Source organism: Dromaius novaehollandiae, chromosome 4 (assembly GCF_036370855.1).
Source record: "Dromaius novaehollandiae isolate bDroNov1 chromosome 4, bDroNov1.hap1, whole genome shotgun sequence".
NCBI classification, from domain to species: domain Eukaryota; kingdom Metazoa; phylum Chordata; class Aves; order Casuariiformes; family Dromaiidae; genus Dromaius; species Dromaius novaehollandiae.
The window spans coordinates 86359030-86380382 of NC_088101.1; the positions used below are offsets into that span (position 1 = coordinate 86359030).

At 48.1% G+C, this 21353-nt stretch overlaps 1 protein-coding gene across 2 annotated transcripts in view; it reads left to right on the forward strand.

The window, feature by feature from the left end:
* Positions 1 to 5219: 5219 nt before the first annotated feature.
* The window catches only part of SFXN5 (sideroflexin 5), a 110490-nt gene continuing 94356 nt past the window's right edge, over positions 5220 to 21353 (forward strand). For both annotated transcript variants that reach the window (XM_026121807.2, XM_064511666.1), the window contains exons 1-2: positions 5220 to 5339; positions 19222 to 19290. In XM_026121807.2, coding sequence (XP_025977592.1) covers positions 5283 to 5339; positions 19222 to 19290 — 126 coding nt within the window. In that variant the 5' untranslated portion in view covers positions 5220 to 5282. The remainder of the gene's footprint in view (positions 5340 to 19221; positions 19291 to 21353) is intronic.

Consider the following 21353-nt stretch of genomic DNA (forward strand, 5'->3'; position numbering starts at 1 on the left):
TGATAGCGCTTGGACAGTGAGTGACATTTATCTGTTTATTTTCTGAAGTAGGATGATGGTGTCTAACTTCTCCAGCAGTTTCTCCACGCTGCATAAGCATCATGAACGGTCTCAAAGCAGCCGCTGCCATGCGGAGGCTCCTGGGGGTGTTGTTGCTGCAGAATTACCCTCTGAATACTGCTCCTGCCTGCGCTGGTTAGTGCATCTCCAAGGGGCAAACCCAGCAGGTTAATCCTGTAAACCCAACAGGTTAGAGCTCAGGCCAGCTTTTTTCTGAGTCTGTTTTGATGCGAGGCCCAAGCTAAATGACTTGGGACCTGATAGTGCCATAATCCCCCTCCTACACCTTGAGCTGGCAGGGTTCTCGCTCATGGTGTGGCTCTGTGCTGTGCTTTAATGGAGCAGGCTAAAGCATCGCACGATCTCGCACGTGCCTTACAGCCGCGCTGCTGGCTGAAAGGCTGCCGACGCTTGGCTCGGGTGGCCTTGCTGCCCTGGGGGATCAGATGTGCCTACAACGCCCGCATTGTGTGCTGCTGAGGTTAACCACATGGAGCGGAAGGGTAGAGGTTATTACTACATTCCTGAGGATTTGTGAAAAAGCAGCAGCTGAATTGAGGAGAGAGACCCTAACTGCACCATGCTGGAGGAGGAACGGAGAGCTCGGGTTGCATCTGATGCCCTAGGGAGTTCAGCCTTGGGGGCTTGGTGAGGAAACCCAGCTTCACGAGCGCTGCTGTTCCTGGGAGCACGTTGAAGAGGACCTTTGTGCTTTTGGCAACGTAGGCTGAAGTGTGATATGTTCCCCTGGAACAAGTGTGAGGAGGAAAGGGTAAAACAGTGACTGCAGTTCAAAAGGCCCTTTGGGAAAAGGGGGCTGGTCAAATACTGCTTAACTCCATCAGCAGTCAGTCCGTGAGCAGGGGTCAGGGCTCAGTGCGAGATCCCGGCAACACCTGCAAAAACAGGATCACGCTTCTGCAAGGCGACAGACTTGACCGACCTCTGAGGATATCACCTCCCCCGGGGGGGGGTGGCTGTAACGCTTCACGGTGACAAGCCGGTGTGTGCGGGGAGCCCATACAGACTGATCCCCAGCTGACACCTTCGCCTCCAGCTTCTCTGTCCTAATCCCACCCACCTGTTTTACCCATCAGCTGCTTTCCTTCTCAAGGCTTGCTTTTTTCTTAATTCATGCCTTCTCCTTAGAAAAATTAACTCCCCTTAAGCTTTGGTAAATGACTTTGCTGCTCCAACAGAAGAGTGTTTCGTTAGCTATAATCCCGGTTTATTTTTCATCCAGCTGGATTGCAGTCGGTTATCTAGCCCGGCACCTGTCTGGGGGGATCATGTTAGCGCCGAGAGCCCAGATCTGCTGGGGAGGAAATGTTCAGCGCGCTGCTTTTGGGATCAGGGGAGCTGAACTGTGACCCTCCAAAAGGCTACACTGAGTAAAGACAGCTTGAAATTATTGGGTTTGTGTGGGTTTCTCCTGGCTGCAGAGGCACATGGGGTAGAGCAGAGCAGCAGTAATTAGGCGGCTGCAGAGCTGGGGTCCTTCATGTCAGAAAAAAGGATTTTAAGGCCATAGTCCTGCTAAAAACGGACATACATGTTTGCATATCTCTGCTTGCTTGAAAGCTTCAACGCGGACTCAGGGCCAAGGACTCATGTGAAATTTCTGTTCCTGCACACAAAATAATGACTGGGTTTGTTGCTCAAAGCCTGAGTTTTGCTGTTGGCTGCAAGTTTTCCTAAAATCTGACTTTACAGATGGAAGCCGACAAGAGCTGTTCCTGTTGCTTTCCTCTAGAATAAGCTCTCATGCCAGTTTTGTGCCCAGCTGTCATGTGTGGGGTCACCGCCCGAGACCCTAAAATGTGACTTTGAGCAAGTTTGTTAAGAAACAATAGCTGAGGGCTCTGTTCCTTCCTCCCCACCGCCAAAATGGAGAGAAATGTTGATTTAACAGTGGGTGATCTGGGGAAGCAAAACTCCCCCTTCTTCCCCAAACCACTGAAATGTGAGTTGTCAGTCTAAATGTATCTAGTTAGATTGATATCATCCAAAGAATTGACTTCTTTCTGGTATTCAACCAAAAAAGTGATAGTCTTATGTCACTCCAAATGTGGTTTAAGATAAACAGATTCTCTCCCCTCTGTTGTTATAAAACATTAAGTGTCTCAACATTAGGGAGTTTATCCATTATCTGGCTCTAACCACAGTAGAAGGGAGGGGGATTTCCCTCGTACATAGACTGAGAGAAGATTTGGGATCTAAACGGCATAATAATATTTACTGGAGAGTCCTAATGATTTTGCTGTGTTTACTTGTGTGAAGTATAGGATGAAACCTTTGGAAAAGGGGGAAGAGTTGCCTCCTAAAGTATTAGTCATAACAACTCTTTTTTTTTTCTAACACTGTTAGAGCCTAAAGCAGTGTTAGACCCTGCTTAGAAAAAGCAGATTCTAGATTACATGCTCTTCTTCAGGATGAGGACTAAAATCACACTGCATGTAGAGGGATGAGGAGTAAGGAAGCAGTAGTGCAAACAGACCTGAAGCGTGGATGCATCTGATCTGAAAGTAAGGTCAGACCCACACGCACCTGCACAGACAGTGTGTCGCAGGAAGCCTGCAAGCACCCAAAGCACAGTTTGTGCCACAGCTGTGTTTGATTAAAACAAGCAAACAGCTATCTCTGAGGACAGGATGCAAGGACAGCAATGGATACACTCTGGTAAGCAAAACTTGTTGTTGGACCAGATCTTTGTCCATCCTCCATCCCCAGGAAGGTCACGTTTCCATCTGAAATGACGCAGCAAGGCAGAGAATGGACATAGGGGGATGCGATGCTGGATGCCATAAGACTGTATCTGAAACAAGCTTGCTGCTGGAGCAGATTGGTGCAGTGCAGGAGGTATTAATGTGTGTATCAATTATATTGGATATAAACCAGCTAAAACCTGATTTTTAACTGAGCAGTATCTCTAATGGAAAATGAACAAGAAATGAGAAAATGCTATTTTTCTATTTTGATAACCTACTGGTTCCATTTTGGTCACCTATTGATTTGCAAACATGTAGACGGGGTAGGTATGTATGCTTTGGTGGTGCTGTCTTCGGCTCTGTATTACAGTTTTGGGGTCCCAAACATCACCACGTGGGCTCTCCAAAATGACAACCTTTAAATGGTAAATGCAGAAATTTGGTTTGGGGCTTCAAAGGGGCATGGTGTTGCCACTGATTGATGGTGGGTTTCCAGTATGTAGAAAACTGCTTTGTGGTAAGGACCCTGGCATATTTTGGTTGATCTCAGCAGGAGCAAAATCGTTCTATCTCACCACGGCGCTTTTCGACTATTAATTTGGATTTCCCCGGTCTGTTCATCCCTTTTTTCTTTCATGAACCAGATTCCTGTGGCAGATTAAAGCTCCAGCAAAGGGAGCTTCTCATATAACCTGATTGACACCACAGGACTCCCTCAAAAAAATACGACTACGGTGCTGAGGCTGCAATGCAGCACGTGGTCTGTGAGCCCAGGCAGAGCAGCAGCAGGACAGCATGAAGCCTGGAGGGTGGCACGAGCTCCCTTCCCCAGCTGCGGCTCAGCACAGCCTCTCGTCCACTTCTTGGCCAGCTACGATGGGACAAGCACTTCGGCAGTGACATGAGTTATCATGCTGCGCCCCTTTTCTGCCCCTTTTCTGCCTGAAACTGCCTGACAGATTTGAGATTCAGTGGAGGGGATCAGTGGGGACTTGTCCTAAAAACAGTTGCTGTTGCTGCAGATGGAAAGGGAGCACAAAGCATTACAACTCCCATGAAGCAGAGCAGCATTCCCACAACGAAATGTTCTGATGTTTATGTTTTTCACTGTATAGCAAAAAATACGGATTTTTTTTTTCTGGTACATTGTTGTACTTCTCCTTAGCTGGAAGATCCGTTTATAACCTGCTCTATATTCTGTTGCCTTTACTTCTACTGTGCCAAGCCTTCCTCTCATGCCCTGATTGCATTCCCTACTTCATCTGCAGCTCCAGTATTATCCTCGGCTCTTTGCTCTTCCCAGGAGAATTGATCCTAATCCTCTGAACAATTTTGCAGGCATTTGAAGGGCCAGACATTTCTTATTCCACTAATCTAGAGAACAGAATTCTTCGTATGCATCCCTTAGGCTCTCAGTCCCCCTCAAATCTTGGCTTTATCTCTACAAATCATAATACTGATGAAGCAGACGAATAGTCTGCATCAAAGTAAACTTATTATTTCCAGGTTTCCTGTTCTTTATATTTAATCACATATCTTAAAGGTCAATAGCAGTTGTTATGCTCCTGCAAAGTAAGAATACATATTTCCACAAAGAAATGGTGAGTCTTTAGTTTATTCAGGACCTCTTGAGCTTTCATCTTTCTGTGCATTATTATTTGCTTGAACAGTGTTCAGTGTTAAGGCAAATGTCTGCTATCCATGTCATGTTCCCGTGCATCCCAGCAGTCTTATGTCAGCATGCGTATTTTAGCTGCTGTGTCGCTGAAAAAATGGCATTTGAGCACCAAAAATTAAGAACTTTTTGGAATGAATCCTTAGTGAATTAGTCAGAAATGTGCACCATGAAGTAGATGGGCTTTTAGGGAAAGGAAGAACATAATTCTCATCCAGTGGTGGGCTGTTGCCTATTAAGTTTCTGTTAGTGCCTAAATTTAACTGTTCTAAGAAAGGAAGAAACTGCTGTGGGGGAGCCCGTGCTGCGGGCAAACCCTTCGTGCTCCTCCATGGCCCTCGCGCCCCACAGCCATGGCTGTGCAGCGAGGTGGGGAGGAGGAGGCAGGACAGGGCTCAGCCCTGTGACCCCATATGGCTGGGGGAGCTCACACAGCCCCCTCTGAGGAGACTCTCCCCGTGGCCCCCGCCATACTGCCCCCAACCCGCCTCCCTCTTGGCCCCCCTCACAGATTCCCGCCAAACTACACTTCCCGTCGTGCCCCGGGGTGCCGCCCCCTCCGGACTCCATCTCCCATGATGCACCGCGTCCCCCGCGCCCGTCCCATTGGCCGGCCGGTGGGGAGGTCGCCATTTCCCAGAATCCCCTTCTCTCCCGCCTGGCGCCTCAGTCGGAACTCCATTTCCCGAGAGGCGCCGGGCGGGGAGGTAAACTACATCTCCCAGTGTACCGCGCGGGAGCTGCGGTGGGCTGCGGCCAATCAGCGCGGCGGCGCGGCGAGGGGCGGGCCCGGCGGCGGGGGAGGCTGTTTAAAGTGGCGCTTGCGGCGCGCGAAGGGAATGGCGGAGCCGGCGGACTATCCGCCTTTCCAGCTGGGGAAGCCCCGCTTCGAGCAGGTACGGCCGCCGGGCGAGGGGGCTGGGTGTGGGGGGACAGGCACGGCGGCGGGAGCGGCCCCAGCCGGGCGCGGCGTCGCCCCCTGGACTTCGCCGCTGAGGAGAAGCCCCCCTCGTCCCCCTCGCCGCCTCCCTTCGCCCGCCCTCGCCTACGGCCGTGCGCGGATTGGCGCGCAGCCCCCCTCCCATTGGGCCGCCGGGGTGTCACTCAGAGCCCCTCCGTCGCCCCCGCCCCCCGCCCCGTGGTGGCTCCCGCGGCGGGCGGTGATTGGTCCTTCCCGCCGTGCCCCCGTGGCTCAGGGGGTGCGGGACGCGGCGCGGAGCGTGGGGGTCGCGGGTTCGAGCCCCGCTCCTGGGGGCAGGGAGCCGCGATGCGCCTTTGCGGCTGGGGAAGTCGTGATGCCTTTGCACACCTGGGCGCTTGGGTCCCCTGCTTCGGGGGGACACCCAGCGGTGCTCCCTTGCTCACCCTGGATGGGGCTTGCACACCACGCTTGGCCCTGCTCCTTGCAGGTGGTGACGGGGAGCCCAAGGTTGAATGGAGGTGAGGAGCACCTTGGCCCTTGGTGGGGCTGGCACCCAGGCACCCAGTCCATGAGGCATCAGTGACACGTCCCTGGCCACCCTCATGTCTCCTGCTGGACAGGGCCACCCCATGGTGGCCTGCGGTGCCCTGACCCATGCATAGGGTGTGATCCCTGGAGCCAGTGGCCCTGGTCCCTGGAAAGACCAGAGGTCCTTCTGGCTCCTCTTTGGTGTTATTCGATAGCAGAGGGTAGATGCACCAAGGGCACAGCCATGCTTCACCCTCGCCTCTCCCAGGCTTTGGGAGCCCACAGCTGAGGGAATTCCCCGTCAAACCTGTTAGGCCCTGATGGGTTTCTCTTCTGTGATATTGTCTGCATGTTTTAACTGATGGAAGGTGTGTGGTTTTTCTTAATCAGTGGGAAAACTGGGTTGTCCCAGTATACAAAAACAGGTTTCATGGCATGTCGTAAGATCTGCTTTTAACATGTAAGACCTACATTGCCGAAAGCGAATACTGGACATCAAGAGAAGCCCGCTTGCACGCAAATTCATATAGAAGGCTGTCATTAACAAAGTAGCTGGTTCATTAAAGCAAAAAATTAAAGGATGAAAGCAGTGTAATTTTATGCTGTTTTGTGCTAGAGGGTTTGTTGTTTCTGTATGCGGTGGTTTAAGACTCCTGCTTTGTTCCTGCTTGCTTTAGGGTGAAGTAGCACAGGGGTGAGGGCGTTGGTGTAGACAGCTCGCAGACCTTCCTGCTGCTTGTCACCTCGCTCTGCCTGCTGTAGGCCTGGGAAGCAGCGTGACAGAGAAGCTGTTTGTATTTGCCTTGGTGGGACTTGGCAACAGTGGGGAGGTCCTCGAGTGAGCAAGGCTGCAGGATTTCTGGATCTGATCCAGGTGGGGCAGAAAGAAAACTCGACCTTGTCATGCTAACTGGCTGTAAATGCTCGGGAGAAATGGTTTTGGTCTGTTGATTCACATGGCCGCTTAACGATCTAAGTACCAATTTACATGCTCATGGTTATTGCTTGGCAAGCAGAAGTCTGATATTCATAAAACTGCTCTAGGTGAAGTATTGCATGTGCACAGCTGACTCTGCAGAAGAGGAAACATGATTTCAGAAGACACTGGAGGTTAGGAAACCGTAGAAATACACAGCTCCCATTTCTCTAGTTATCCAGTGACTTGGAAATAATTAGAACGGCCTGAAACAAACAGAAACTGCCCTGATAAAGAGCAGAGAGGTAAGAAAAGCCAGTGCAAGTTCTGGCGTGGTTAGTCTCCACTGTACTCCTTCCATGGATACTGAAGAACTGTTCCCCGAGTTACTCTTGGGTTCCCTACTATAGCTTGGCTGGCAAAGGCTGTTCTTCATGTTCATGGAGCAGTATCAGACTTCTGGTGTGGCTAGCAAAGTTCATGTAACCTACTTTAGCTCCTGTTGATTTCTCTCTTGAGCTGGATAAGACCGTTGTGAAAAGGAATGAGACACTACTTTAATCTGCTTGTCCATAGCTACCAACTCCAGAATGAGTTGGAAGAATCTGCTTGTTAGTAGGTCCTCCTCCCCTCCAACCTCTGACTCTTGGGGGAATCTCCAAGGAGACTTTCTCTCCTCTATCTGCTTGAAGTCCACAAGATACAAGCTTGAAGTCCCAAGCAACAAGACCGCTATTTGCCAACCATCTGATCTGCTAAATGCAGGCCTCAGCTTTGCTTGAGGGAAGCCACCGATTTTTGGTTGTGAAGAAGTCTAGCTGCCAGTTTCCCGTGTAGTGCCAACACTTCAGGAGGCAGATATGTGCCTCTTTTTCCTGTCGGCTTCTCTGTGAAGAAGGCTGGCCGCGTGACTGCAGCACAGGACAGGAGATCGGTCTGCTGGTGGAGGGAGCTGCTTGTAGTGACAAGCCTTCTACGCCAAGGGGCTATTTCCCCCTGCGGAGAATCGGCTTGTCTGCACAAACCAAGGGATGCTCGGGCTGAGGAGACGGAGCTTTTTAATAAGGAGAGGAGGAGGAGGAGACGCTACTCCCTTCTAGACACCACAGATGATTCGAGGCACACTTGGCAGCGTGTCAGGCACAGAATCGGTGCATTCTGTTCATTAAGGAGTGACTGTCACTTGTAGCAACATTTAGAAAATGTTTCGAGGGGTATGGCAGGATGCTAATGATTGCATACGTATTTGAACAGAGCTGTCCTCTCTTCTAACTGAGGCTTCTGTGAGACGAGTTGTGTGGAAATCCACCCGTGTCCCGGAGGGTGAGCTCTGCTGTCGGAGGAAGCGCCCTTGGAACTGGACGTTTTGGGGGGTGTTTTGCAGGAGGGCCACCCCAGGCTCTGAATTTGTTTCCCCTCCCATCCCTAGTCATTATGGTCCCTTCCTGTAAAATTTTGTGTTTCTGCTGCCAACATGAAGTTAGCAGATAAACACCAAACCCAAAGGTGTCTGTATTTCCTCTTCTCTGGTAGCAGGAGCCGCGGTGAGAGCTGGAGCGTGGGTGGCCTGCCGGTGCCCCGCTCTGACTGCTCCAGGCGCCTCAAGGTAGGTGAGCGATGGGGACTAGAAACCTGTCTGTGCAAGAGCCTGATTTGGGATCCGGCAGCTTTGCGGGGTCACAGAGCAAGAGAGGCCGCAGTGCAGCCAGGGGCTGAGGGCACCCGCTCGGGTCCTGCGCCCGGAGAGGTCTGCGGGAGCCGGCTGGTGCGGGGTCCTGGCCCTTCCGCAAGCGCTAACGAGGATTAGTCAGGCAGATGCTCTCTCCCATGACATGACCTGGTGCAAGTTTTAAAGTTTTAACTTTAACTCAGAGACGAAACCCTTGATCTCTTCCCCTGGCTGAGGGAGAGGAAACCGGTATTTATTTTCTCACCTTGACCTTGTTGTTTAGAGAACTGAAAGTCTTGGAAAACTGAAGTGTCCGGGGGCTGTTGGGTGGTGCTGGTGAAGAACACCCACAATAACAGGGTAGCTTGGCATGAGGGAAGTACACCTGAAATATGGTGACACTTATATCGGCTATTTGGTGGGTTTCCCCCAACAGCTCGCGGCTCAAATGCCTCCTTTCAAATTCTTTCGGTGGCCTGTTGCAGCATTATATCTGCTTCAAAGGTCTCGGGCTTAAGCAGTCCAAGTAACAAAGGACGTCCTGCTCGTTTTGTAATGTGCTAGTGGCACTTAGGGTGGCTGTTCAAAATCGAGATGTTGTCCTTTATAACCATGTTATCCCCTTCTTCGCTGGCGTGCTAGCTGGAAGCAAGGCTGTGGCCCTTGGAGAGGTGACCTGGCTGAAACTGGGGCTGCGAGAGATGCAGCGGAGCTGCATGGAGCATCTTTGTCCTTGGAGGGGGGAGGGGGGGGGAAACAAGGGAAAGCTGTGTGCTAGGAACAAAAACCTTGGAGAGAAAACTCTGCTTTCTGGGGATTTGGTTCAGAGGAGGCGAGATGGTTTCATTCTCTTTTCAGTATTGAGAGCCCCAAGAAAGGAGCCAAACAAAATTTGGGACAGCTGATGGAAAACATCCGTACCCCGCAGCACCATTGGAAATTATTAAATTCCCCTTCCTCCACCGCTTGCTTTCCAGTTCACTTGTTTTTCTTGATCTTTGGACAAGTCCCATTGGGTCAAGTCACTTGTTTTTTTCGTGTGTGAGGTTAAGGCTCTTTGTAGCAGAAGTAGACTATTTTCGGGTAAAAGAAGAAATAAGGATGTTAGGCTTGAGAATCTCTGTGATAAGGGTTTAATTTCATGGCAAGTAGCTTCATTTCATTCAGCATACTTTTTTCTTAAAGGATTTGCCAAGTGCTTTCCCCCTCCTAGAGCAAAAGCCTTCAATGCATGTTCCTAACGCTCTGGGGTCCAGTGGCCATTCTCGGTTGTCCGTGGTGCCCCGCTTTTGCCCACACAAAGTAAATGCGTTTCCCCTCTATCAGAAGAGATGAGGAAGCCTTTCCTGCAAAGGCGAAGTCGGATGTGGGTGAGGGTTGTTTGCCAAATGGCAGTGTTAAGTGCTAGATAGAGGAGTTCAGCTGGCACTCTCCTTATCTTTATGGAGGTTTCAACAGTCCCCCAAGGTTGTCCAAGCTGTTACGGGAGGATTGCGAACTTCGCCCAGAAGAACTGAGCAATGAGCAAGCTAAGCTTCTTCTCAGCTGAAGTTTACATGATCACCCTTAACACACAAAACTTGTTAGCCTGCGTCACCCTCTTTGCTAAAGAGGAAAAAGTGGCAGATCTTGAAGATCCTTCAGGGGAATAAACCCAAAACAGACCTGTAAACGTCTTTACTCCTTGAACAGTTCAGTGCGTGTTTTCGCCGGAAGCTATGTATGGTCATGTAGACCATCATGTGCTTAAGATGTTTTTTTCTGTTGGCCAAACATGTCATTTTTATGACTGCAATATTAACAACATAATTAGAGACACGCTGTTGTCAGAGCTTGACCTTGCAGATATCTTCAGTCTTTGAACTGAACACATGCTAATCTTGTAGATGTCTTACAAGGACATTTAGTGCTAAAAATCATTATTTCCTACTCTCTATATAGTTTAATCTGATAGATTTAACACGCAACAGGGTTTATTACCCCATTAACAAAACCACGTGGCTCCTGTGTCCAAGATAACCCTCGCAATAACATACAGATAAAGAAGCTCTTGATTAGATACGCCTCTCAGGAGCCTGATGGCTCGCTGCTTGCGTAGCGTAGTTGCTGAAAGCCTCGGTATAGGGGTGGCAGGAGGAACAAGAACAACAAAACAAATGGTGTAAAGGCAACACAAGTCCAGTTTCTGCTCATGCTGCCTTGATTAATGCTATTTTTTTTTCTATTTAAGAAAGTCAATGAGACTCCTTTCTCCTAGCGGCCCTGGAAGATTGTTGTGGAGAAAGGCAAGATTTAAGGAAATCCTCATCTAAAAGCTCTGTGCCATGAGGTTTGTCAAGCTCTTGGGGCGAAGAAAGGATGGTACCTTCCAGGTCCAGCTATGCTGTAGTTATTGGAGTTAGAGCTGGTCCATTTGGTTTTGCTTAGGGAACTGGGAAGGTCACTGGTGACAACCTCAGAGTGGGAGGCTGCCGCAGCAGCGGACACTGGTGAGAAGCTGGGGCTATTCACCCACGTGGCTTGAGACCTACCATCTTTATTTGTCAAGCGATGATGCTTTGGATGTTGTTTAAAACAGCTCACAGCTGGCTGAAAGGCAAGAAGTGTTTGCAACTGATTGAACTTTTTATGCAGCTAGGTCCAGCCCAGTGCTTAAAGCTGCTTGAGATGACGTTGACGTACCCCAAATGGTGTCTGCTGTCTCTCAGCGTGGCTTTCTCAGCCCTGAAGAGAGCCGCTGACCCTGTTTATCCTATGCAATCTATTGGATTCTGCGAACACATGCTTAAAGATGAGTCGCACAGGAGAAGAGGAAATACAGACACCTTTGGGTTTGATGTTTATCTGCTAACTTCGTATTATCTGCCAAAAAAGCCATCAGTTGGCTTTTTTTACATCTCTATCAGCCAGGAATGGATTTTAAACAGAAAATTTGTTTGCAACTTGTAGTACAAGATGTAAACCCCTGCCCAGAGCTGGGGGAGCAGTTGCTGGTGTTACCAGCACCCCCGCTGCACACGTGTGCACCCACCTACCCTCAAAACGGAGGACTCTGCAGCCCTGTCTTCAGCTCAGTCGTCGTAAGCACTTGTATACGTGCTCCCATGTGGGGCTGAGGAGCTTACGGTAAGGGTAGTTATCTATCACTCAAGGGTTCAAACCAACGTGGGGGCAAACTTCATAGGCTGTGAAATAGGTCCAGAATCTGCAGCGCTGGGAAAAAGGTGAGACTCGGGGCCACCATCTCTCTTCAAAGTGGCAAATGAAGGCTTCGTCTCTTCCCCGTGGCTCTGTCAGGGCATTTAAACATTCGCCTGGGAAAGAAAAGTTTGGTGTTGTGTAACACCCTTGCCAGGTTTCCATGCTGTGTTCCAGGTTATGGTCGCGTTCCTGAGCAGACCTGTCACTGCAGGTCCCGAGCTCTCTGCTGTCTGCTCAGGTGCAGGAGCTGATCCCGGGGAAACCCTTAGCCCTTTCGTACTGTAAAGTCAGAGCCTAAACCATCGTCTTTGCTTCGTAATAGGGCGGACTACAAATGTGCATGCAATTACCACAGCTCTGCTGTCAGGCAGTACCTTGCCAAAGTGCAGTTGCTCAATTGCTTGATTTTTCTTTTTTCTTTTTTTTTTTTTTTTCCCTTTTCCTAGTTTAGCTTAAATCTCTTCCTAATTAATTTAAAGCAAGCTGACGTAAGCCTGATTTTTTTGGCTAGAAATACAAGTCTATGTGCCTTTTGCTCTGACTTAATTACAGTGTGATTTTAAAAAGGATTTAATTAAACTGGTAAAATCCTGCGTGTCTCCTATTATTCCCCTGGGCCATCCAGTTTCCTAAGCATCTGTTTACATACAGTTTTGAGGGATGCCCACCTTCTTTAAATGCAGGTGATAAACAAGTGCTTGCCATTGGTCTTTTACCTATCTCTCGCTGCCCTTCTCTCCAAATTTCTGAAGCCTGCAAGGAGCGTTTTCATTCTTGCACTACTTATCTGGGAGTCAGCTGGATCTTACATGGCCTGCAGCACCGCGATTTAATTGAACCGGAGCTGTAATGTACTCCCCTGCTCTCCATGAACTGCTGTGCTGGGGAAGGGAATTAATATTCCCAGCCGCTTTTCAGAACTTAATCTTGCTTGCAGGCTGGTGAGAACTGGTACCAAAATAGCCATGATTAATCACAGGAAATTTGCGTTATTCAGTTTTTCTTCCAAATCACCATTTACTACAACAGCTGTTGCAAGAATAAAATGGAGAGAAAAGACGCTGGATGGGTATTTGGGAGGTGAAGGTCAGCCTTTGGGGCGTGCTGGTTCGGGAGCTCGGTCCCTTGCATGGAATATGACAGCCAGAACCCAGAGATACCGGAAATAATCCCAATAAGTGGAAATTCGGGATGGTTCTCGCTCAAATCTGCGCTAGGGTTGCCGCTATGGTGGTGCACCGACTGGTGCCAGATGGTTCCTGGGTAGTGGGACATGATCCTCTACCCTGGTCGTTTGTCAGAAGAGTTATTGGACGTGGTGTTGGCTTGGTGGATGACTGCAAAGTTGGTGTATCCAGCTCAAGCCTTGAGGGAGATGGAAATACCTCGCTTTCGCTTACTAGGTGATATCAGGCATAATGTGGGGATGGAGGAAGGAGAGAGGGTCAGAAGTAAGCACAGAAGAAGTGATCCATGGATGATAGAAAGCAAAAGAAGACACGGTGGAAGAGCGTGTAACGTTATTTGAGAGCACTTGAGCAATGTAACCAAACTGGCATCCAGAAGGCACATAAAATCATGTTTTCCCCTTCTTGGCATTTGTGGTAAATGGCTGAATGGCATCCCCAGGCCCACCCTGCACCCCAAGAGTTGGTCATGGCACCCTTCACGTGGATATCAATAGCAAATTTTAAATAGCTTCTTATGATGATGATAAATAGGTTTTCCTTACTGTTTTTCTATCTGAAATACATTTCTGACTTTTCTTTTTTTATTCCTTCCTGTTGTTTTAAATTAGTTTTTTTGGACTTTTAGGGGCTTCTCTGTTCTTCTTAACTGAGTCCTGTAAGAGTGAGTCCTAAAAGTCCCTTAAGACAACTGAAAAGACCAGGGCCTGGCCGATCAATTAGTTTTGCTTGGTGCTTTGGGCTGCAGCACAGCAAACCAGTAATGTGCAATGAGTTTGTCTGCTTTGGGAAATAATTTGGCAGTCGAATGTATTTTAAGCTGAAAGAATTGTCTTATTTATGTTGGAGCCCTGTAGGACATTGCACTTGTCTCCAGAGCACTTCCAAGGTTTTCTTTTTGATTTTTGGCTGCTTAAGCCATCTGAATAGAGGACTCGCACAGAGGTATTGTTTTTCCTTGTCTGATGGGATTATCTTGTTTAATTCTGAATAAAAGCGATAGCACAGTTTTGCATCGTTCAGTGAAGCCTGAATAGCAAGTAAGCAGTGTAAAATCTCTGGGCGTAATCGAAAGTAGAGAAAGGTACCTAAGAGGTCTCTGATTTGGGTCCTCATAACAGTGGAAACAAAATTTTTTGTTTCTGTGGGAACCAAATAAGAAGTCCTTGAATGCTTTTCTTGGCTGTGGTGCTGTCTGCAAAACAGTATGTTACGTTGTGGTTATTTGCTTCTTCCTTGTCCTGCAGAAATTCAGAATTTGCAGGAAAGTATTCGAATTGGAGAGCAAATTCATCATCTGTGCCTGTTTTGTGAGCAGCAGCATTGCGATCGTGTCCGTGAAAGCATGTGGAGATGCGTTTGAGGTGCAGCCCTTGGATGTGATTGAACTTGCCCCTAAATTTCAAAAAGATTAGGATTTGTTTTGTTTTGTTTTTTAACTCTTCTTTTGCATTTAGATTTATGTAAAAACAAATAGCAATCTTTAAACTAATTTAAACAGGTCTGATGGCTTCTTGTTGGGAGACTAAGCCTAAGAAGCAGAGGCTGACCTAAAAGATGGAAAGACAACCAGCAAAGTCCTGCAATAAAGCAGCTTTTCATGGTCTCCAGAAGATGGAAAAGATGGAAAGTCCCACGGCTGGACAGCGGCCGAATCGACAGCCGAGGTTTTCTGCTTGGTGGCTGAACAGCCTTGGCGGATGGGCCGCTGCTGAGGAGGGCTGTGCAGTGAGGTGTTTGGAGGCAGCCTCAGGAGGAAAACCTTGCTCAGAGTTTGATTTTTTTGGTTTATTTTTGCGCCCTTCTTGTGTGTTGGAAGCACAAGCATTGGTGACCTAGGTGGAAAGGGAGCTTTTGTGATGTTCTCCTGGAGAAAGCCTTTCTCGGTCATCAGAGTAAAAAAACTTGTTCAAACTCACATACCCTTGGTAAAAGACCTTTTATATATATATATGTGTGTGTGTGTGTGTATATATATATATTTTTTCTTTTTCCCTCTCCCTTTCATGCTGTTATTCTCACGCTGGGAAACAAGGCATGGAGAAGTGAGTGACTTTTCCAGAGAGTCTAGATCTCGACCTGAGGAGTTCCTGCTGTTCCCATTCTTGTGCTCATCTCCCTCTGATTTTGCTGGTTCTTTATCCAAGGCTGAGTTTTATTTGCTTTCTCTCTTCCCCCCCCCAATTATTTTGGTTGCGAGCGAGCCCAGCTTGAGCGTTGATGTGAGGGGGAGAAGCAGGAGAACGGGGAAGTGCTTTTTCACCAGTTACATTTTTTTTCTCCCTCTTTTTTTCAGATGCTTGATTAACAAAGCTGCTCTTTAAAATCTTGGCCTGGACGTGGGAGTAAATGAGGTTTAATGCAGTTGCCGTGTTTGAAGAAACTTGGATTAGAGACAGCAGAGCGAGAAGTTTGCTAATAGCTTGTCTTCTGCAGGGCCCCCCTTTAGCGGTAATGAGGCACGCAGGTGGGATGTAAGTGAAACCAACCTGTGAGCCTGCAAACCAGGTCAGTGTGTGTTAAAGAATAACTCCCTGCCACAAAACTACGGCCGATTCTGCTTGTTGGAGCAGGAAGGGTTTGGCTTAAATCATTGTAAGGGAGACTTAGCCTAGATGTGACAAGTCCTTCTGCTGCTAAGGTTAGGTAGGTGTTTGAGCAACATGTCTGTGGTGGGAACGCAATCCCCTTCACTGGAGGTTTTGGAGAATTTTTCACTTCCAAGGGGCTCATACCAAAAACAAGGAAGAACAAGTTTATATAGCTGTGTTTTAGAGACCACAGGATAATTCAGAAAGAAAGGGGAAGCCACTTTCTTTTCGGTCAGGTCTTGCTGTCTGGGTGAGGGAGGATGAGATCTCGGGCCCACCCGCCTGATATTCTGGGGTTCCCTGGTGATCTGAAGTTCTTGAGAACCTGCCTTGTGTGTTGGCCTAGGAAAAAAGCACACACATTTGCCTTCTCGTTGCCTCCGCTTTGAAGTAGCAGTGGTAAAAGGGTATTTCGTAGTTTCTCACATCTTTCGAAAGTGGGGATGAAAGAAGCAAACACTGGAACCGTCCTGTCCATCAGCAGAAAAGCAGCTGGCTTTAAGTGACCTAATGTCATGATTAATTTTCTTGCTTCCTAGTCTATATTTTGAGACTCTTTTCAGGAAGAAGGCTGAGGCGAGGGCAGTTTTGTTTCTTGGGAAAAGTCATCAAAATGCCTCAGGACTGTTCCATGCAGATCTTGTACGTTCTGCAAACCTGGAAACCCACTTCGTTGTGCATGTGTACACGTGCACTTAAAAAGGAAGATATAGTTGTTAGCCGTAAGCATTTGAAAGAGTTGCCGACAGCTCTGCATGGCAGTATTAGGGTGTTTTTATTTTTATTTTTCTTGCTCCAGAGCTTAATGTGCAATTCCAGGGTAGCCTGAGTCAGGGCTGTCGTCCTGCCCGTAGCGAAATGGTCCTGCCCCTGCCCTGGGGCTTGTCTGACTGCAGGATAAGCTGGTTCAGGCAAGAGCAGTACCTGCAAACGCATCCCTCGTTTAAGGATTAGTCTCTTGGCACTTTTTCCTTGCTGATCAGCTCATTGCAGCAGCAGCTGAGTGCCGGGGCTGACACAGGGAGGGAGAGGAGGAGGAGGGGGCGTGGGAAGAGGATGGCAGCAGGCCTGGCTTGCAGGGCTTGGGGCTGCTGAGACGCATCCTGAGCTGGGGCTGCCTAAACTGAGCAGGACGGACTAGGAGTGATTTTAAAGGCTTGGCCTTAAGGAACGCGACCGAGACCAGCATCGTACCTGAGCCAAATGGACGTGTCCCCCGGCTGCCCGAGAGCCCCGGTAGCTTTGTGCTTTTAAATCCGTAGTTCTAAAATCGCATTCATATCGTGCGGTATCTCACGTTTTAACTCGCAAGCACAGAATGGTCTCTTTTCCCCCTGCTTTGTGCCTCATATTGTCATTTACACCTTCATGAAGTGGGTGTAAAATCCTAATGATCTAATCCAGTAGCATTTAACATCGACTTCTCGCCGTGAAACGCATACTGCGATGATATAAGCAAGGAGAGTTGAGACCACTTGCATCTAAAAATCCCCCCTCCTCCTCCTGCTCTTGTTGGAGTCACATGCTTACAACCGTTCTGCATCCTCATATCACCGTTCGGCAAACGCGGAGGGATGGGCAGTGGGAGAGGAGATCTGTGGGAGCGTTGGGGATGGAGCGATGAGCGATGGGTGAATCATGCCTTAGTCACGTCCCCCGCTGCACCGCTGGAAAGCATCAGGCAGCAGCGAGGTGGAGGACGGCGTAAAGCAGAGAAATCCGCTATTGAGAATAAAAGCGAGGTAGCAAAACGTCAAGCTCTTAAAAGCTAGGAAGTACTAGAATGAGTGTTAATTAAATCAATGTTAATGAAAAATTACTGGGCTTCCCCCCCCCCCCCCCCGCCCCCCCAAATAATTTGAATCTTGCTTTTTGCTTTTCTTTTTTTTTTTTTTTTTTTTTTTAGTGCAGAAAACTAACAGCATGTTTTATAACATGCTTGCTTGGAGTCCTGCCCTCGTGTCCCTGTACCTTTTTGTACCTTTGCTGTCTTGTTCAGCAGCTCTGGCATTTGCACACACTTGCAGCGGGATGCGAGCGAATCTGGACCAGTGTTTAAATGGTGATGTACGTGCATCCTCAGGGCTCCCAAGGTGTCAGTGCTTCATGATCCTGTGCTCTGGACTTGCCTCAATTCAAAGATAGATAATATATATGTGATTTTAAAGCTGCTCTCCTTTACTTTGAAGCTGTCCATAATCTTTCCAGCCTGTTTCGTAGATGCCTTCCCCTTCTTTCAGACTCTCCTCCCTGTTCTCTGGACCCTCTTGTGGTCCTTCAGCCAGCTTTGCTGCTCCTGGCGCAAGCATCCTCACTGCCGTGGCCTGTGCCGTTATCCATGCGGGAGCACCCCGAGGTCCCCTGGCTGCGAGGCTCCGAGGACCTTCAACGGCACGTGTGTGAAATTCAGTGGAAGCATCTGAAACGCAGCCCATTCCTGTAGGGACCGGATCCTGCATCCCGCCTGGTGAACGATGCTGTGCCTCCGTCCCCTGCATCTCCGCCTGCAGCAGGTGTTCTGCTGGGCTTCACCCAAACCCCAGTTTCTCCGCTGTGCTGTCGTTATTTCCCTTGGTCTGCAACTCTTTTCCTTAGTACTGTGAGCACGTTGAAGGGGGGTTGTCTGGTTTGGGGCTGAGGGGTTGAATGTAGATTTTCGCCAAATTCTGTGAAGTCTTTACAGATTATTTTATCCTGCATGCGTCTCAGTGTGGTGTTTTCCCAGTTCTAATGTCCTGGTGGAGGTTGACGATACATTTTCCAAACACACAGCTAGGAACAAGCTCCAACCATAAAGTTATGATTCCTTCTCCATGTGTTAAGGTGAGACTGTAGTTCCCAGTCCACCTTCTGCTACGTTTGTACATTGAATCGTGCAGTCAAACCCTGCCTAGTTTAATGCCTGGACAATTCTCCAATAAATGCAAGGCTTAAAACTGTTTTTGTACTCAGTCTCATCTTCTGTTACCTTTCTCACTTTTCCTGTCAAGTGGAAAGCTGCTTGTTGCCTTGTTCAGACTTCTGAAACTCTTTCAAGAACACCTCAGAACAACGTCGCGTACCTTTTTCTGTGCAGTGTGCTGGTTTGCAGAATTCCTTTGTGCTAGTTCCTCCCCCAAAACGGGGAAAGGAGGTTATTTCTGCCCTGGATCAGTTCACGGCTCCATCTGACCGTGTGATCCTGTGAAATGGGGTCTGGCAGAAATGAGGACAAGCGGCGTGGGGACAGCGTTACAGGCCCTTGGCGGGGGGGGGGGGGGGGCGAAGGGGGTTTCCTTCTCCAGCATCGCCTGGCATAGGAGGTCTGGGACCGTGCCATTAGCTTTTTGCGGTGTGTGACATCTCCATCGTGGTTACTATAAGGCAGATTAACCAGGTAACAGCCAGGGGACGGTGCTTTCCCTTCCCCTCGCTCTGTGGGGTCTGTGCCCCATGGGCCAGATGTTCGCCTGGCTCGCTCTTAGATCAGGGGAAGTATTTCCTTGCAGGGCTGGGGGGAAAAAGCAAAGGGTATTTTAACAGCTTAATAGTATCACTTTATTCTGGCATCTATATTGCTATGGTGAGTATTAACAGGGTCAATGTCCTCACCTTTCCTTTCAGAGCTCCCATCACAAGCAAATTGTGAGTGAATAGCTTTGTGATTATTTCTTTTAGTTGCTACTTAGATTTTATTTCCTCTGCAGAGCTTTCTCCACAGAAGATGAAAAGGCAATTGCTAACTGAACACGTTTTGTTCTTTTTTTTTTTTCCCTGTCTTCCAGACTTCGTTTTATGGCAGATTCAGGCACTTCTTGGATATCATTGATCCGCGCACTCTCTTTGTTACTGAGGTAATGTATATGCTCCTTGTTTTCCGAAAGTACTATTTATTAGGCAGGTTTGGATTAAAAACAATTTGTTCTGTGAACAGCAGAACCAATGAAGCCAGGTTTCTGATAGATTTGTGTCTCACAGGGGATTGATTGCCTAACCGACTTCTGTTAAATCTGCAGCCAAAATTTGTCCTTTATTAGACATCAGCGAATCCCCAGCGAGCTGCCTGACCATCTCCCACGAGTAATTTGTGATCCCCGAGCGGATTTCAGTCCAATCTGCTGGAGATGTAGGAATTTTCTATCCGAGGGCACTCCGGGCTTTCATGAAAGACTGGAGCACCCACGTGAAGCCCTCATGGAGGAGGTGAGCTGTGGCACGAGCTCCTTGTTGGACAGTGCACGCCGGAGGGCATCACGAGTGCCCTAGGTACCATGGAGATGTCCATTTGCCCCATTAGCCAACAGAAGACCCTTCATTAGTGGTCCTTCTTGCGTGGACTCTGATCTTAATCAGAGGCGGGCTCACACCGCGGTTTCCCTGTGGCCGCGCGCAGGGAGAAGACGTTTTCCAAGTAAGGTGGTGTAATTTTTCCATAGCAATTATGCTGTCTGAAACGGGCTTTTAAGTTTCCTGACCTATTTGCATTTCATTAGTGTTATCCAGCATTGCTGCATTTCACCACATTCACAAAATAGCCAACTAATAATTGCAGGGGAGGAAACCCTCGGAAGAAATATTCCTATTGGTAATCTTAGATTCTGCCTGCTGGCCAGAAAACTTAGTTTTGCTTTTAGTGAAAGGCAACTCCTTTTTCTTTTTACTCTCTTTCTTGGGGGGTAGTATAAATTGGAAAAAAAAATATGTAAATTTAATTTTCAGGACACTGGGAGCTGAGCTGCCCACTGTAGTGAGTGATAAACGGAGTCCAGTTCCTTACGCATTGTGATGGAAAAGTGCCTGGTACCATTTAAAATGTTTTTTTTTTTTCTTCAAAAATCTATTGGTTTCTTTCAAAAACATAAGGCTAAGATGTACTGGGTGGCTCCTTTTGGCTACCTTTTGGCTGTGTGCCCAAGAGAAATGCAGACGATAAAGCAGCTGTTTTTTACACCGTCAAATCGAAGATTATACTTTCGCTTGTAAAAACACAGGCTCAGATGAAGCATGAGATCAGTTTTCAAAAGCTGGCGTTCCTGATACGGAGCTCAGTCTGGGGAAGCAACCTGCCAGCAGAAGAGCATCGCGATTCCAGTGAGAGGTTGTTCGCCGTTGGTGTCATGATAAGAGGGAATGAAAATCACAGTATTACCTGAGGATCCAGTGCACTTTGCAGATGCCAGAGTTGGTATTTAAAGAGAATGCAAGCACATATGCCAGAATGGGAAATAGTGCTGTGCGTTAAAGGCTCGGTGCTGCAGTGACCTTAACAGAGACTTAGCGTTAGATGCAACGCTAATCTCTAATATGCAAAATGCATGTTGAAGGAGTGTGTGTGATAGCACGAGGAATCCTCCAGCCGTCCTTTGTGGTGATGCAGAGAACTGTTATATATCATTTGTGAGCTCTCTGTGTATATTGTCATAATTTCGACTCTGAAATTCAGAATCCACAAATTATATTTTGGTTGTAAGGCTAACCTGCTTTCCACGTTGTTTTTATATGGTAGTATTGCGTTACCGTATTTCACAATGAAGCTTTAACAAGTGGTGACACAGGGTGGCTTCTAGGCGGAAAAGGAAAAGCCTTTTTAGAGACCACTGTTGGGTCTGTACCAGTTTACACCAGTGAGGTGGTAACGGAGCAAAAGTCGGTTCACGTAAGGGGTCTTCGCTATCAAACGATGCTTTTTAGAGTGAAGGAGAAGGTACTTCACATGTAAAAGGGAATTGGATGTTAGAGAAGGGAGACGAACTGTCTTCGGCTGATTTTGTAGTGCACTGAGAATGCTAATTAAAAACCTAAGCAACGGCGAGGAAACTGAGGCTCAGACATATCTGGATCCTGACAAATATCAAAACACCTCTCTCAGCAGTGGAATACAGGCTATTTGCGCTAGGACGCTTTACGGAGTTGGTAT